This window comes from Pinus tabuliformis, chromosome Q, assembly GCF_031772625.1.
Source record: "Pinus tabuliformis cultivar Carrire ecotype Pingquan chromosome Q, CPIR1, whole genome shotgun sequence".
Classification (NCBI taxonomy): Eukaryota; Viridiplantae; Streptophyta; class Pinopsida; order Pinales; family Pinaceae; genus Pinus; species Pinus tabuliformis.
Genome location: NC_142296.1, coordinates 1,340,258,723 through 1,340,277,233, shown reverse-complemented (window position 1 = coordinate 1,340,277,233; position 18,511 = coordinate 1,340,258,723). Strand labels below are relative to the sequence as shown.

The window sequence follows — 18,511 nt, the reverse complement described above, 5'->3', positions numbered from 1 at the left end:
CTTGTGAGGAACTTGAGATGTTCCTCTACACTAGACAACTTGGTCGCTGACTCGGTGCATACCCCTATGAGCTCCTCATTCTTTTTGTTCTCCCGTAAGATATTTCCTCAGTTTGACTGAATTCTCTACTTCAATGTCATAAGCTCTATCTTAAAATGCTCAATAATTATCTGGAAGTCCTCTCTTGGTAATTTTGGTTTCCTATTGAATGCCTTTGTATTTGCCTACACCGGATGCTCAATTATCACAGCTACAACTTGAGATTTTGACTGAATCTCCAGAAGTGACTCATCCTGTACACTATGTTTGTTATGCTATTGGTTTCCAAATTTACACGTCATAGTTGACTGGCCACTAATTTTTCGAAAAATTCATATGGATGAGTATTGAAAATTGACCAGTTTTAAACTTTTTTTTTAATATATATTTTATATATACACACCACATACTGCAGTGAAAGACACTCCGGAGTCAACACTACCCTCGCCTGAGGCATCACGCATAGGCTGCCAAAGCAACTACTCCGAAGATGAAAAGACAGAGAGAAGCCAATTTATGAATGAATACAGTACTAAGTAGCATAGAGCAAGTAAGCACGGGATAGCCCTCAGCTGAAAAAAGGTCCCATTGACCAACAAAATTCCAAATAAACGTATTGCTTCGTGAAACTTTATGTAATATGTACCACTCAATATGACATCGAGGCGGAGTTTTCGCCGTTAATTTTCCTCTTTCCTTAACTTCCTCACCTAGCCCTTGTCTATGCCATATGGAAATGTAACCAGCCAATGTTATACTACACGATATAAAACTGTTTATATAAGTACACCTATAGTGACCACCATGTAGATCATTAATTGCGTATAACAGATAAATTTTGTAAAAAGGCATTAAAAGGAATCAAAGTTCCATATTCGAGTAGTTGGCTTCCTGTATTGGTTACCACTTTGTACATGGATTGGTACATTAAACAATGTTTTGCATGAGCGTCGAGATGTACCAAAATCGAGAATAATTTTGTTTTTTTAATTTTCAAAACTAAAAATTCAATTTATATTTATAATTAATTTTATAATAAAAATAAATTTGAAATAAATTTATTTTTTTTATTTATATTAAAATACAAAGTTCTGTCACTCCACAACAATAAACCTGTATTTATAACAACTTGATCCATGAAACGCTCAGACTCCAAAGTTGCCATGATGAGAAGTATATAGTTAACACTACAGGACAATTGTAATAAATTTCAGCGTTAAGTGTGAATGTCATCTCGACTTTCCATGTAGTATGAATCAATTGGGTTGGTGAGTAGTGATTTTCTAGCTAGTAGTTACCACTTACCAGCCTACCAATCATGTTCACAATTTCCAGACTCCAGTTCAAGTTCCAGTTTCTAGCTATTTTAGTGATCACAGTTTTGAGAACATATTGCACCACTCACACAGTTTGAGAACAGGAATGTGTTCGGTGGTTTTTAAGCTTTTTTCAAAAATTCTTTTGTGCTTTTGTCCAAAATTTTCAAGCATATAATGCAATATTGAAATAGTGGCTCCAATGAATATATTTAAAGTCTGCCCTTTGTTCTTTTGTGTTTTTTTCGATTTTTTTTTATAATGTTTTTGTCCCAAAATTTTCAAGTATATAATGTAATATTAAAATAATGGCTCCAATGAATATATTTGCAGTTTTGATCAAACGTGATTTTAATGTATGAAAAGAGTTTGTATTTTACATATTCCTAATTTAGTCATAAGTTCTTGCAAAATACTCTTCCCTCCCTCGTTCTTTGAACTTCTTGTGCTTGTTCTTGTCAAATTTTTTCTCTGCTATTCACATGGATTTAATAAGACTCGACGTTCCTCTCAGTTCTTTATGGACTTCCTAGGTCTGGGTTCCATCGGTCTCTCTCTTCGCCCCCTTGTCTCATCATCCTAGTTTCCACTCCTTGGAAAGCCTAATTTAACTACCAATCCACATAACTCAAATGCCATCTTACCTCTCTCATAAGATCCCCACCCAAACCCATAGGGGGAAGGCTAAGGCGAGGTGAAAACCGAGATTGGTCCTCAAACCAACCGAGGATGCTCGATCCCCAAACCACAAATTTAGAGTCACTTTTCACTACCAGTGCTGTATCCGCGACGGGCTCGAGTTCCGCGGCCTCACCCTCCCTTTGGATTAGAAAGGAAGGACGATTTCAATGCGAAAGGAAATGGCGAGGGCTAACGCATTGCATCAGCACCTGTATTGCCAAAGATGGCATGTCCCTTACGTTTATATAGACCCGTTTTTGCTGTTGGTAATACACCCATCGCCCAAGCCAGGCTGAGGATAATCTTAAATTTATATAATTTTTAAAAATGGTGTTTTTTCATAGTTTTAAATATCTTTTAAAGTAAATTTCTGAAACATTATATTTTTATATATTATATATCTTAAATTTACTATTAATTGAAATTAAAAAAAATAAAAATAGAAAATGATTAGACTACATTATAATATATATATAAAAGAAGCGTTGGAGGGTGTTATAAAAGATTTGGGTTGGACAATAATTAAGTACCAAATCAACTATCTAATCAATGCCAACAGTTACTGGTTGCGTATTTTAGTGAATACTTATATCACATAACTATTTTTTTGTCTAATTTTAATTGCAACAATATTTACCTTCACTATTTTTAATTATGAATATATATTTTTTTCACTCTATAATATATATTTTTGTTTATGAGAAATTTTTTGGCGTAAATTACATGATATTTCATTTGTCTACGCATTTCGACCCAACCTATCAAGCCCCCAAGCCGGCGGTAGTCTTTCAACCGCTCTTAGCAAGGTGCGGCACCACCGAACACTTTCTTTTCACCAATACTTATGTTCATGGACTACGCCTAACCACTTACTCCTACTTAGTTTGTGTTTCGCAACCAAGTATTATTATGTTTATCCTTTATACCAATGAACACCCATACACATTCATTATCAACAACAATTATAAACGAGAACACAATTGCACAGTATAAAGGGAGGGGCAACTCCCTGAACAATGAGTCTGCCCGAAATATATATATTATACAATCTTCAATGTTACAAGCTTTTACAAGTATACTTGGAAGCACCAAGTTTCATACTTAGCCAATTTTACAATCCAAGGCAAAACTCGGTTGCCTAGCTCGTCGACGCCTCGCATGGTCGCCGCACGACTTGCCAATCCTTCGTTCACCTTCGTGCACACTTGCACGATCGGCGGACACTCAGCTGAGTCACCAAGACACCCACGCCAAGACTTAGCACAAACCGGGCGCCACACGTTCACCGTGCACGCCTCACCCAACCACCGGGCGTGTCACGTCCCTACACCTGCGGTAGTCTTTCAACCGCTTATAGCGAGGTGTGGCACCACCGAACACTTTCTTTTCACTAATACTTATGTTCGTGGACTACGCCTAACATTCCACTTATCCTACTTAGTTTGTGTTTCGCAACCAAGTATTATTAATGTGTTCCTTTATACCAATGAATACCCATACACATTCATTATCAACAGCATTATACAAAAGAAATGCACAACAGTATAAAGGGAGGGGCAACTCCCTACAATATGAGTCTGCCCAAATCAATATATTATACAATCTTCACTTTTTCAATGTACAAGTTAAATCTTGGGAAACCCCAAATTTACACTTAGCCAATTTTCACAACTTCGGCAAACTCGGTTGCCCAGCTCGTCGGCACCTCCGCACGGTCGCCGCACGACTCTTCAACCCTTCGTTCACCTTGTCGCATGATCGTGTTGTTTGCCCAACTTGGGCGCGCTTCCAAGTCGCTACACACGGGCGCCTCTAACCGAGACACACTTCCGTTCACAACCCAACACACCAACAAGTCTTCGTGCACACTTGCACGATGGGCGGGCGCTCACCCGAGTCGCCAAGACACCCACGCCAAGCCTTCGCACAAACCGGGCGTGTCACGCCCCTACACCTGCGGTAGTCTTTCAACCGCTTATAGCGAGGTGCGGCACCACCGAACACTTTCTTTTCACCAATACTTATGTTCGTGGACTACGCCTAACATTCCACTTTTCCTACTTAGTTTGTGTTTCACAACCAAGTATTATTAATGTGTTCCTTTATACCAATGAATACCCATACACATTCATTATCAACAACATTATACAAGAGAAATGCACAACAGTATAAAGGGAGGGGAAACTCCCTGCAATATGAGTCTGCCCGAATCAATATATTATACAATCTTCACTTTTACAATGTACAAGTTAAATCTTGGGAAACCCCAAATTTACACTTAGTCAATTTTCACAACTTCGGCAAACTCGGTTGCCCAGCTCGTCGGCACCTCCGCACGGTCGCCGCACGACTCACCAACCCTTCGTTCACCTCGTCGCACGATCGTGTTGTTTGCCCAACTCGAGCATGCCTTTAAGTCGCCACACACGGGCGCCTCTGCCTGAGACACACCTTCGTTCACAACCCAACACACCAACAAGTCTTCGTGCACACTTGCACGATGTGCAAACGTTCACCTGAGTCGCCAAGACACCCACGCCAAGCCTTCGCACAAACCGGGCGCCACACATTCACCGTGCACGCCTCACCCAACTACCGGGCGCACTTGCCCGCACCTTCACCCAATACCAAGTTCAACGCTTTTCTTCCGTGCGACTAGCCCAATAATGGGCGCATGTGAATTGCGCCTTTCCTCCTTGAATCTGCGCACTTAGATCTGCGCTCAACTCCCTTTAGCGAAGATGTTCATGCGTTGGTTGATTGTCCAAATGCCTCCATCGCATTTGCAATATATACACAAGTTGGGGCGAAGTCTGGCTGCCCAGCCGACTTGCCCAACATACTTCGCACACCCCTACTTCATCATAAACACACTGTCGGCTTCTCCAAGCAAGGGTCGGCTTCCATAAGTTAAAACATATGCCACCACGCATATAAACACGTCCAGCTCCCTTCCCTTATGCGCATTGTATCATCGCACAGTCAAGGAACTTGCATATCGTTCAAACCGCAGCTTCGCACATTGTTCGTTCATCGTTCAACCGCGCGCGCACCTTGTCTATCCGCGGTCGCACTTCGGGCGGTCGTGCCAAGGACCGCAGGTCCTTACATCCTCCTCCACCTGAAGTCGTTGTCGTCCTCGACAACATACCATCCTGGTAGCCATCCACCAAGATCATCAATATCCATGATGTCAACTCCTCCACATACTGCAAACATCTCTGCAACATATGTAGAACCACTGTCTCCATCATGTCTCGTCCCGGCAACCATCTGTCACCAAGATCACCATACCAAGGTATACACCCCATCGGTATGTCATACATCAGAGATCATCTCAATCCATGATCATCGATCACCCTGTCACAATCTCCACATGCTGCTCCTCATCGTGGAAGGCTGATCCCTCCATCTCAAGCTACATGCTTCCTGCAACATCTCGTGTCAACCTCATCATGTGTTGTCCTCATGTGAACTGTTGCCATGATACTCCAACACAATGCTAACACATCTCTGTACACTTCGCGACCCCATGTCTGAACTAGTCGGATGGCCAGTCCAACTGTCACGCTCAAACCATGAGAATGCACATCCTCATGCCACCATCAGTTGTTTCTCAAAACATCCCATCACATCCTCAACTCGACTAAGAATCTATCTCCATACAAGTGTAAGCCATGCTCAGGTCCATGAAGTAGTCCCCATCTCATCTGCAACATGCTGTCCATGATGTTTGGTGTCAATGTGCTACATGAAATCAGCCACATCTATCCCAACATCATCCATATGTGTATCTCCTCCATATGAAGAGATCATCTCATCAATCTCCAACTCTCGGTGTGCCACATCCATGTCCATGAAGCAACCTCCATCATATCTGCAATGTGTCATCCCTAAAGTCTGCCATAGAAATAAGTATGCACCTGTCTCATCTTTCCATGTGCTGCCCATGATCATAGATCAATCAGCTCCCATGTGTCAAAAGTGGTTGAGTCTCGGCTCAACCCATGCCCAAGTGTTGCCACCAAGGCACCATCATCATCGTAACTCCATCACTCCAAAGTGTCTCATATCGATCCTCCACATTAAGTCACTCTTTCAAGCCATTCCCATATATGTACTTGAAAGTATGCACCCCATCCTGCATCAAAGTCTCTGACCTCAGCTCCTCAATGCATCAGATCCTCCAAGTCCACCATATATGAAGTCTCCCTGGAAGTCACAACCTCATGTCATCATGAGCTCCATGAGTTATCTCCAAACAACATCTCAGCAAGCATACAAGTCTCGGCCCAAAGGTCTCTGCAAGATTCCTCAGCTCTCCACGTAGTAGGAATGCTCCATAGTCTGCTCACAATTCCATCCAAGTCCATGGCCTTGTTGTACAAGAGTGCACAACCTCTCCATCGGCTTATAGGTAAAACATCCCCATGTCACACCAGCAAATCTACCTGCACAACATCCCTGCCTTGGCACTCCCCATTGGATGCCCATAAGTGACACCTCTACAAGTGCTCCTGCATAATGTCCATGCATAAGACTGCCATGCTCCATGTTTCCAGCCTGATGTCCATGACTAAGCTGCCCATGTAGTCCAACCAAGTAGACTCATCATAACAATCGGTCATCCTCATCCAAGTCTGCAATCTTCGGTCTAGTGAACTCGGTCACCCAACCATATCATCATCATCACGTGTCCCTTCCATCATAGCTCCCCCCACTGAAGGTTCCACCAAGACTTGCTCTTGGTCTCGGCCATGAGAAGTTCACCCAAGTATCATCATACCTCAAACGTGTGCCCTTCAATCTATCCATGAGTCATGCCGGGCACTTAGCCAATTTTCCATGTGGCTAAAACATGACTCATCCTTCACAACGATCATCATGTTACTCCCTTGTCACGGGCCTTTGTACCTTCTACCATAAGGTCACAAACAACCCCAACAAGTCCTACAACAGTCAACAATCCTTGCTTCTCCATACAAGGTCTCATCATAGACATCCATGGTAAGATGCTCCCTTGCATCGGCAAACTGGCTTTGCCCTTCCCTGCATACGGTCCATCTACCAAATGCTCAAGTGAAACACAAGTATCAATAGTACTTACATCATCATCATGAGGCTCCTCCATGTGAGTATCCTCATCCATCCATGTCTGCAAACTGCACGATCCTGGTCCAACTTGATCAATCTCAAGTTCATCCTCCATCGTTGTCATATCTGCAACATCTTCAACTATCACCACTTCCTCTTCCTTGATAGCACAATCTGCAACTTCACCTTGCTCCATTGTCCAACCAAGTTGAAGAAGTTCGTCTTCAACATTCTTTTCCAAGACTTCAAGTTCCTTTCGAATTCGGGGATTCTCTTCTTTCATCCGCTTCAACCTGTATAAGGTAAGCAAGAGCTTCCCTTCGCATTCTTCCAAACCTGCCATGTCTTGCCGTTCAGCTTGGTCCAAGCACGATGCTTCACCTCTGCTAAACCTGTTTCACCATTCACCAGCTTCACCAAGTTCCCTGCAACCATGAACCAACCCTTGTTCCACTTGTATGTGAAACCAGCTTCCTTCACCTGCAAGTACCTGCTTCCACTGTCACTTCATCACGAGCAACCTTGCTCTGATACCAACTATCACGCCCCTACACCTGCGGTAGTCTTTCAACTGCTTATAGCGAGGTGCGGCACCACCGAACACTTTCTTTTCACCAATGCTTATGTTCGTGGACTACGCCTAACATTCCACTTTTCCTACTTAGTTTGTGTTTCGCAACCAAGTATTATTAACGTGTTCCTTTATACTAATGAATACCCATACACATTCATTATCAACAGCATTATACAAGAGAAATGCACAACAGTATAAAGGGAGGGGCAACTCTCTGCAATATGAGTCTGCCCGAATCAATATATTATACAATCTTCACTTTTACAATGTACAAGTTAAATCTTGGGAAACCCCAAATTTACACTTAGTCAATTTTCACAACTTCGGCAAACTCAGTTGCCCAGCTCGTCGGCACCTCCGCACGGTCGCCGCACGACTCACCAACCCTTCGTTCACCTCGTCGCACGATCGTGTTGTTTGCCCAACTCGAGCGTGCCTCCAAGTCGCCACACATGGGCGCCTCTGCCCGAGACACACCTCCGTTCACAACCCAACACACCAACAAGTCTTCGTGCACACTTGCACGATGGGCGGGCGCTCACTCGAGTCGCCAAGACACCCACGCCAAGCCTTCGCATAAACCGGGCGCCACACATTCATCGTGCACGCAACTACCGGGCGCACCTGCCCGCACCTTCACCCAATACCAAGTTCAACGCTTTCCTTCTGTGCGACTAGCCCAAGAATGGGCGCATGTGAACTGCGCCTTTCCTCCTTGAATCTGCGCACTTAGATCTGCGCTCAACTCCCTTTAGCGAAGATGTTCATGCGTTGGTTGATTGTCCAAATTCCTCCATCGCATTTGCAATATATACACAAGTTGGGGCGAAGTCTGGCCGCCCAGCCGACTTGCCCAACATACTTCGCACACCCCTACTTCATCATAAACGCACCGTCGGCTTCTCCAAGCAAGGGTCGGCTTCCATAAGTTAAAACATATGCCACCACGCATATAAACACGTCCAGCTCCCTTCCCTTATGCGCATTGTATGATCGCACAGTCAAGGAACTCGCATATCGTTCAAACCGCAGCTTCGCACATTGTTCGTTCATCATTCAACTGCGCGCGCACCTTGTCTATCCACGGTCGCACTTCAGGCGGTCATGACAAGGACAGCAGGTCCTTACAGGGTGCCACACGTTCACCGTGCACGCCTCACCCAACCACCGGGCGCACCTTCGCCCGCACCTTCGCCCAACACCAAGTGTAACCTTCCACCGTGCGACTAGCCCAAGAATGGGCGCATGAGATCTGCGCCTTCACCTTCTTGTATTGCGCACTTAGAACTGCGCACTCCTTTCTCCTTGTGCGAAAATGTTAAGTGATTGTTCGATGATGATAAAACGCTCAACGCTATCACAATATATACCAAGGTGTGGGGGCTAAGTCTGGCACCCAGCCGACTTGCCCAACGCTTGTGCACACCCCTTACTTCATCACAAAACGCCCACAACATATGTCGGCTTTGCTTCCATCGTAAGTCGGCCTCAAACCAAATCGTTCAACGCTCCCATGCGTATATATGCCAACGCTCTCCTTATTATCGTCGCATATGTTCGTCGCATAATCAAGGTGACCGTCGCATAACTCGTCGCATAAGTGTCGCACAACCGCAGCTCTCCCTCCAACCGGTCGCTCGCCCAAGGTCGCACATCACCCGAACGCGGTCGCACTTTGGGCAGAACCGCAGGACGTTACAGGGCGCACCTTGCCCGTACCTTCACCCAACACCAAGTGCAACCTTCTACCGTGCGACTAGCCCAAGGATGGGCGCATGAGACTTGCGCCTTCACCTTCTTGTCTTGCGCACTAGAACTGCGCACTTCTACTTCTTGTGCGAAGATGTGATGATCGAATGTCATTTCCAAACGCTCCAACGTTTCCACAATATATACCAAGCGTAGGGGCTAAGTCTGGCACCCAGCCGACTTGCCCAACGCTTGTGCACACCCCTTACTTCATCGTCAAACGCCCACAACACATGTCGGCTTTGCTTCTATCGTAAGTCGGCCTCAAACCAAATCGTTCAACGCTCCAAGGTGTATATAAGCTCAACGCTCTCCTCATTATTGTCGCATATGTTCGTCGCATGACCGCAACTCGCCCTCCAACCATGCGCGCACCCACGGTCGCCCGTCGCCAAACGCGATCGCACTTCGGGCAAAACCGCAGGATGTTACACAACCAGTGTGGTTCATTGTCAGGACAAGTTGAAGAATCAGATCTAGCTTAGCATATTAAATAGTTAGAGCAGAATATCCAACATCTATATTTCTTGACCAGGTAACGGCTATATTGTCTAACAGCTAAATTTGACGAGGAAACGGTTAGATAGACTAGATTAAGAGCAAAACCTATATTTAAATAAATAAGTTAATTCAGTTAGTTATATTTTAATTAAAATAAAAGTAAAGGGACCATTTTATAAACTTATAGTTATAAATATATATTAAAATAAATTAATATAAATTAATAGTTAATTATAAAAGTTATTACCTATATAAATATTAGAGTAATTAATAGTTAGTTATAAAAGTTGTTAAATATATAAATATTAGAGTAATATAGTTGGTTATATTCTTATTAAAATAAAAGAATTACAAAATATGTAGATACATATTTTTCATTTATTTTCTCGCTATTTCTATCTTAAAAAAAGATTGAATATTTCAACAACTTATAAAAATCACATAAAAGTTTTATCAACCGGTCTCAAATAAAAGTATAACAATTACACTTAAATTGATTAGTAAAACAAAACATGGAAATTTTACAACAACTATATAAACTTGTACAAATAAATATTAAAACCAGTTTAAAAATAAAACAGGTCCTAAAAAGTTCTATAAAAAGTAAAGGCACCCATCAAATTTAACGCTGGTGTCAAGTCTTCTCAAAATCACGTACATTTTTAATGCTATGAATCTAGAAAAATTAACTATTATTAATGCTATGAATCCAGACAAATTAACTATTATATTTTATATATATAATAGTTAATGTAAAAATTTAATATATAAATAAAATAAATATAAAATAAATAAAATAATTATTTAGTATTTTTAGTTTTAAAATTTATTACATTAATTAGTATTTTTAAATTATATTAAATTTAATTATTAAATTATAACTTAAAAGTTATAATTTAACAATCCGAATTGATGTTATATATTAAAAATCCTATCAAAATATTGTAGTAGAAACGATTAATATGATATCTTAAAATATTATCATAAATGGCTTAATGATTTATATAGTGAGACAAAATAATGTGAGAGTTGTTATATTTTAATGGCTCACGTGATTGATTGAGTTATATGGAAAAAATTATTTTTAAAATAATATAAAGGAGGGTTATAATGTTTATATTTTTAAGATTATTAACCCAATCTATATGAGTTAAACTCTTTACAATCTACAGTGGTTTTACCCAAAAATTGAACTTGATGCAATTATGGAAATCTTGGTGCAAATGAACCTCCTTAGTTTCAGGACTCTATAACAGGTGTAAAAACTACGAAGGGATCTTAGAACAATGACCGAGGGCGTTATGTATAGCTGATACGAGCCAATTCTGGTTATTATGGTTCTTAATTACTTCTCATAAACCTCAATGACAACCATCTTCACACATGCAGGTCTATTACTGATTATGAACAACGAATAATATCTGTCCACAAGGTCTTCAGGTTATCAAGAAATAGACTTATATCATCTCTTGAAACGTCATAAGCCAATATCTTAAATACCTACGAGGGATTAGTTGCCAAGACTTTGCCCATACTCAGAAACAAAATCAGGGCACTCATGGTTGCACAGTCTTCATTTCGCTTTTGATAGCTTCAGCCAATTGGGTATAGGCTTCATCCCAGGCAGTTTTCATTTCTAGAGACCACATGTCCAGAACAGCATCCTTAATAGTCTCGAGCAAGCAGAATTTAACAACCTGCAAAAGATTGAGATCAAAACAAATCATCAGCATTTAGAGGCCATTTAGCTGCACTGCCAAAATTTGTCCATTTCATGCAGAGTTGAACACTGATGTCATTAAATTTCACAAAATCTTGCAAATTTCAGTGTATTCTAATCATTCTAGGGACGTACTTTAAGAGACAAATTTGTTGCTATAATTTAAGTTTCTCTCAGTCTTTACTCTAACTTAACAAAAATATCATTCTTTAGGAAATGGGCTTAAATCAAATGAACGAAAAAACCCTTCATGAGATTTTCCTCTGCACTTACATCAAAATGTTCATCAACTACTCCATATTTAAAATGAAGCTTCCCCATGTCCTTGACGTTTGATTCTGAGAATGTTGCCCTTCCTTTCTCTCGTAGTTGAACAGCAGATTCACAAGTCTGCAATATGCTAACAGTAAGATTCATGAAGATTTTGTGTTGTTATCCCTACTTTATACCAGAGAGAAGAGTACATGTTGTTGTATTCTATATTCGTGTCTATATCTACTTAAAGTTGATCAAAACCAGTCATATGCCATGACTGAAATGTGAAAAAAAAAAAAAACAAACCCAACAAAGGTAAAGATATACTACAAGTATACAGTAGTCAAGAAACAAATGCAGAGACATAAACAATTACTAAAATTTAGCATCCTTTTAACAAAGCTTCTTAGATGCAGTGACAGACTCTGAAGCACTGTTGAACATATATTTGTTCTTGCTGCAGTGCTTCTTAGATGCAGAGACAGACTTTGTCACCGCATGTAAGAAGCCCTCCTGAACTTTTTGTTTGTGGTTTTATTTATTTACTGTTGTGTTTATGGAATAGATCCATGTATGCCTTGGGATTGTGATTTTTTTTGTACAGTGTATATATTGCACAGGTACAGTAGTAAAGAAACAGATGTAAAAACAGAAACAGTTACAACAATAATTAATATATGTTTAGGAGCACTTCTTAGATGCAGAAAGAGTCTTTGTCACTGTAAATAAAAAGCACTATTGAACATATAATACTTCTTGCTGTAACTGTTTCTGTCTTTGCATATGTTTCTTTACTGCTGTGTACGTTTCTTTACTTCTGTGTCTGTGCAAGATAGACCATTTAAAAAAAAAAAGCCAAAATCCCAACACAGGCAAGAATCTATTGCACAGACATAGTAGTAAAAAGCAAAACTAGAGACAAAATAAATTACAGCAACAATTAATATCTGTTCACCAGTGATTCTCAAATTGCACAGACTGACTATTTTATCCCTGAATACGAGAACCCCTGCTGAACAGATAGTTCTTCTTGCCATAAATGTTTTGGTCTTGTCAGGCCAGGGTAACTCCAGAATGAGCGGGAGAGAAAACTGATATTATTATTCATTAGCTAACTCATATTTATATACATAAATACAACGGATCAGTTCATCTTCTTGATCTCTACATTTTGTTCTTTATTATGGTCTCTGTGCGATAGACACTTCTCTGTGTTGGAATTGTGGTTTTTTCGACATGGTCAGAAATCCATTTCGATATGAGAATACAATGTGTTATAGAATTAGAGGCAACAAATATTCACCAATTCCCGTGTCTATTTTGTTATAATGCCGGTCTGCCCTCGTCTAGAATGCATATAGCTTGGATATTTGTTGCCTCAGTTCTGTTATGGGACCCGACATGGGTCAAGGCTAGAGCTTTCAAATGTTGTGCAGGTATTCTAATTACTGCCTATATCAGGGGTCAATCAAAGTTGCTCAATATATTGAACATATATGCTCCCTACAAGAACAGGACATCCTTCTGGGATTTAGTTTTTTCTTCTGGGATTCTAGACATTGAATCATTGCTGATCGCCGGTGATTTCAACGCTACCCTGAATTCAGATGAGTGCTGGGGGAACTGTCGAAAGAACGACTCCATTGCTGACAGGCTTCGCTCTGAGTTTCTGTGCAGAAATTTAATTGATGTCATTCCAGGTAAATTGTGCCCTACATGGGAGAACGGCAGAATCGGCTCAGCTTTTATTGCCAAGAGGCTTGATCGCTTCATTATTAATGCAAGAATTGTTGCTGAATGGGGTATGCCTGCTGCAAGAACTGGAGATGACCGCACATCGGATCACCGCCCTATCCTCCTTGATTGGCTGGAACCTCAACATAGGTTAGGCTACTCCTTCAAATTCAGCAGGGTCTATTTGTCCGACGTGTCCTTCAATGAAGCCATAAAAAACAAATGGAACGAACTAAAGCAGTCTGAAGCGCTATCTTTTTCCTCTTTTCGTGAAAAGATACAGTCCTTAAGGGAAGTGGCCAAGGATTGGACGATTAGACAGAAGAAGAAGGATAAAAAAGAGCTTGCGGACATTAAAAAGGAAATAAGTACCCTCTCTCATACAGTAAATTTCGACAGCCTTTCATTTGAACAGCTAAATCTTTTCAGAACAATGGAGAAAAGAAAACAAGAATTATTACAAAAAGAGGAGTCATCCTGGAGACTCAAAAGCAGGGCGTTGTGGCTCAAGGAGGGCGACCGCAATACCAAGTTTTTCCATCACTTTGCAAACGCAAGAAGGAGCAAAAATTCTATATGGAGAATCCAAGACAGCAACGGGGGTTTTCTTCATTCGCAGCACGAAATTTCGATGGAAGCTACAAGACATTTTCAGAATCAATACAAAAGGAGGACGACTGACATATCTGATGTCTTCTGGGCGGTCGACCAAGTACCACTCATGTTTGATGATGACGCCAATTCTCTATTTCTTAAGCCCATTTCCGAAGAGGAACTACATGATGCCATCAAGAAATTCAAAAAAGACAAATGTCCTGGACCAGATGGCTGGACGATTGAGTTCTTCTCGCATTTTTATGACATGTTCAAAGAAGATTTATTGGGGATGGTGGATGCCACTCGCATTTCTGGGCACATTAATAGTGCTTTCACTGCGACGTTCATTGCTCTGATTCCCAAAAAGGAAAGCTCCGAGTCCTTTGCAGACTACAGACCCATCGCATTATGCAACATCCTTTTCAAAATTATATCTAAAATAATCGCTGAAAGATTGAAGCCTGTTCTTAATATCTATATATCAAAGGACCAACATGCTTTTTTATCTGGGAGAAACATTCATGATGCTGTTGCCCTGGCTCAGGAATGTTTATTTTCTGTCTCATCCAAAAACACTGATGCTGCCTTTCTCAAGATCGATCTGGAAAAGGCTTTCGATTGTGTTGACTGGGGATTTCTCAGGATTCTTCTTGCAAAAATCGGGCTGAGGACACAAGGGATCAATTGGGTGATGGCATGTGTCGAAAACGTGTCATACTCTGTTATCATCAATGGCATCCCGTCATCCTTTTTCCAGGCTGAGAGGGGTCTGCGCCAGGGCTGCCCTCTCTCCCCCCTTCTTTTTATACTGGTCATGAACTCGCTCAGCTCCCAGATAAGCAAAGCCGTTGCTGACAAGCGATGCCTCCCGGTCAAGATCAGTAAGGATATCTCCCTGTCTCACAACCTCTTCGTTGATGACATCCTTGTCTGCGCCATGCTCCAAAAATCTTGCTGGCTCTGCCTCAATGAGATCTTCCTCAAGTTTCAGTCAGCTACGGGGATGGTTATCAACAAATCCAAATCTATGCTGTACCACAACGATTCTCAACAGGAGCTGGTTCAATGGATTGCGGAGACATTCGGCATTAATATGGCGCCCATTACTGAGGGTTTTAGATATTTGGGATTTCGCCTAAAACCCAAAGGGAACCGGCAACCTGACTGGTTATGGCTCGTGGACCGTTTCTACAACAGGATCTCCAGCTGGGAAATGCGGTTCCTTTCACTAGGAGGCAGACTCATCCTCGTGCAATCAGTTCTAACTCATCTGATCGTCTATTGGGCCCATCTATACTTCCTCCCGGCCTCTATCATCAGAAAAATCGAATCCCTGTCTGCTAATTTCCTTTGGGGCGGAAGATCACAACTGACAAAGATACATTTGGTCAAAATGGCATCCATCACGAGACCGAAGCGGGACGGCGGCTGGGGTTTACTTCATTTGAAATCTTTTGGCATGGCACTCCTTTGTAAGACTTTGCACAGAGGCATCTTCGGCAATGGCATATGGAGCACATTCATCAAGCAAAAGTATTTGAAAGATAGGCCGATTGCATATTGGTTCAGGAGACAATCCCTTGGAACAAAACGAGGATCCGCCATATGGCGTAGCCTTAGAAAGATACAGACGCTCTTTATGTCCTTCCTAAAATGGTCCTTACACACTGGTTCAGGCATCCTACTTGGTATCGACCCCACTGTTCATGGTCTAGAATCCTCGCTCACCCCTCAGCTCTTAGCTTTTCTCCACTCGAAGGGGCTTTTCACCTGGGACAAAGTCATCCGCTCCTGGTCTTCTTCTTCACCGATCTGGAAGGACGGCGAAGACCTCGGTTTTCCCCTTCCTATGCGGCCCTCATGGGATGCTGTCATTCACTGTTTCCAGAGCATTGGTATCTCTCAATCTGGACATAAAGATGAGCTTATTTGGTCGATGGGGAACACCAACCAGCCTGCAAGAGTCAAAGATATATATTCTGTTGTTTCCTCATCTCTCCCGTCGCTGCCCGGACCCCTTTTTCCTAACAAATTATGGAAATCAACAGTCCAGCTCAAGGTTGTTCTTTTCTCCTGGCTAGTCTTCTATAATAGGAACCTGACATGGGAGGTTCTCCAAAGGAAAGGCTGGACGGGCCCCGGAAGATGCTGCATGTGTTGTCAAGCGCTCGAGACAAATCTCCATATGTTTTTTCAATGCCCGGCTTCGACTCAAATATGGTTTGAACTCTCCTCCTCATATGGCTTTCCCCTGCAGTCTTTTTCTTCTGTTCTGGATGCTTTAAGTTGGTGGTCGGATCAGCAGCTCGCATGGAGATCCCTTTTCATTTTCACGTGCTGGACCTTGTGGAAATGGCGGAATACCTGCATCTTCCAGGATCACAGGACTCCTCTCTCCTCCACTTTGATCCATATCTCTGCCATGATTGATTCTCCCTGATTAATCCTTCCTCATCCTGCTGTTTTGTTCAATTGTTCAATCTTTTCTCTGTTTCTATGTCCTTTCCCTTGGTTTACTTCTCTATGTTTTAATGTCCTGGTCACAGGTTGATCTATGCCTCTACATGAATCATAATGGTTCGGTCTCTGCTATCGTCTCCATGATCCGCCTGTCGGTCAGCTCATGTCTTTTATGTATGGTTTCATGCTGTTAATGCGCCTCTCGGCCATCTTCTTATGCTGCTTTGCGGCCGGACTGTTCGGTCACCACCCTTAGGGTTATATGTTTTGCTAATTTCCTTTGGCCTGTCTTGCCGGCCAGCCTCATATGCATATGTATCCTCTCAAACATTTTCCAGAATATAATATCATGTTTTTTTCCCTCTGAAAAAAAAAAAAAGTGGGTCTCTGTTTTGTTTTTTTAGCATAAGCAAATTTAAACAAATTTGCGCTCGACAGGAAGGATAAATTTGAAATTCGATCCACTTTACTGTATCCGGAAAAACGCTGAGAAACGGATACTGATGTCCAGCCTCGAAAAACACGGACACACTGACAATATAAGTCTACTGCATTCGATTAAAAAGCTCACACACGATTTCTCAAGTCCAGCGCCAGTAAACGAGAGAGACATGGACCATCTAGGGGAGGGACGCCATTACCTGTGCGCCCTCCCCTCCACCTGGCGGACAAGCACGTGGACGGCACGTGGACTCGTACGACACATCACCAACTTAACGAGCCACCTGTTAACATGCGTGTCAAGGGTTTAGGGTTTATTTAACGACCATGGATCCGCTCATTTCCGCCTTTACGCCGCGATGTATGCTCCGACTGTGGGTTTTCTGTTCGGGTCCGGTGTTTGTTCGAAGCCCTCCGCCGATGATGGCGCGGGAGGGCTCCATTACCTGTGCATGATGTCCGCCATGGTTGAGCTCATGTCCGCCAATTGTTGTTCAGTCTGGACCGCCGGTGGTTTAGGGTTTCCTGGGTGGTTGTTTAATTCGCGCTATTTGCCCGCCAATTGCTGTGCGAATTGCTGTTTAGTCTGGACTGCCGGTGGTTTAGGGTTTCCTGGGTGGTTGTTTAATTCGTGCTATTTGCTGTTTGGGGAGGAGCCAGTACCAATTTACAGGTAATTGCATATTTCGGTGGTATTTGTGTGGTTTTTTGGGTTTTTTTCTTCTGCATTTGCTCATTTGTTAATTTTTTCCAATTGTTGCAGCTGTGGCAGGTCCGGCGAGCACTGGAGAAGGTCCGCCGAATGTGTGGCGAGCTCTGGACTGATGGCTTCTATCCGGTAGGATTTTTATCCTACCAGCCATTTTCTGAAGTGTTTTTCAACACCTCTCACCGTGTGTTTCTCAACACCTCACCTCGCTTATTGGAAGTTTTGTTAAATTTGGAGACAGGTTTTACCTTGCGTATTGAATTTAAGTGCTTTATAAGTCTCTATTCCCATCTCTATTGTAGCAGCCCTTTGGTTTTGTATGGCAGCTTTAAGTAGTAGCCCTTTGGTTTTGTTGAAGGTATAATTTATTAGCTGCTTTGTTGAAGGGTTTAGGGTTTTGGATTCTAATGGCAGCTTGGTTTTGGTTGCCATCTCCAAAGCTTGCAGCTAGAGTGAGACTCGGAACATAGGGAAATGATGTTGTAGCTTTTCGGTGTTAAGGTCTTGTGCTTTTTTCTGATATAATGGTAGCCCTCTGGTTTTGTTGAAGGTATAATTTATTAGCTGCTTTGTTGAAGGGTTTAGGGTTTTGGATTCTAATGGCAGCTTGGTTTTGGTTGCCATCTCCAAAGCTTGCAGCT

The 18,511-nt window shown here is 42.1% G+C and overlaps 1 protein-coding gene across 1 annotated transcript; it reads right to left on the bottom strand.

Moving 5' to 3' along the window:
* Positions 1–11,129: 11,129 nt before the first annotated feature.
* On the bottom strand, positions 11,130–12,442 carry LOC149224815 (anaerobic nitrite reductase HB1-like). The gene is made up of 2 exons (XM_089383614.1): positions 11,948–12,442; positions 11,130–11,651 (listed from the first exon to the last, which is right to left on the bottom strand). Exons 1-2 carry the CDS (start codon positions 12,089–12,091, stop codon positions 11,511–11,513), a joined length of 285 nt encoding a protein of 94 aa, XP_089239740.1. The 5' UTR covers positions 12,092–12,442; the 3' UTR covers positions 11,130–11,510.
* Between the last annotated feature and the right edge of the window lie 6,069 nt (positions 12,443–18,511).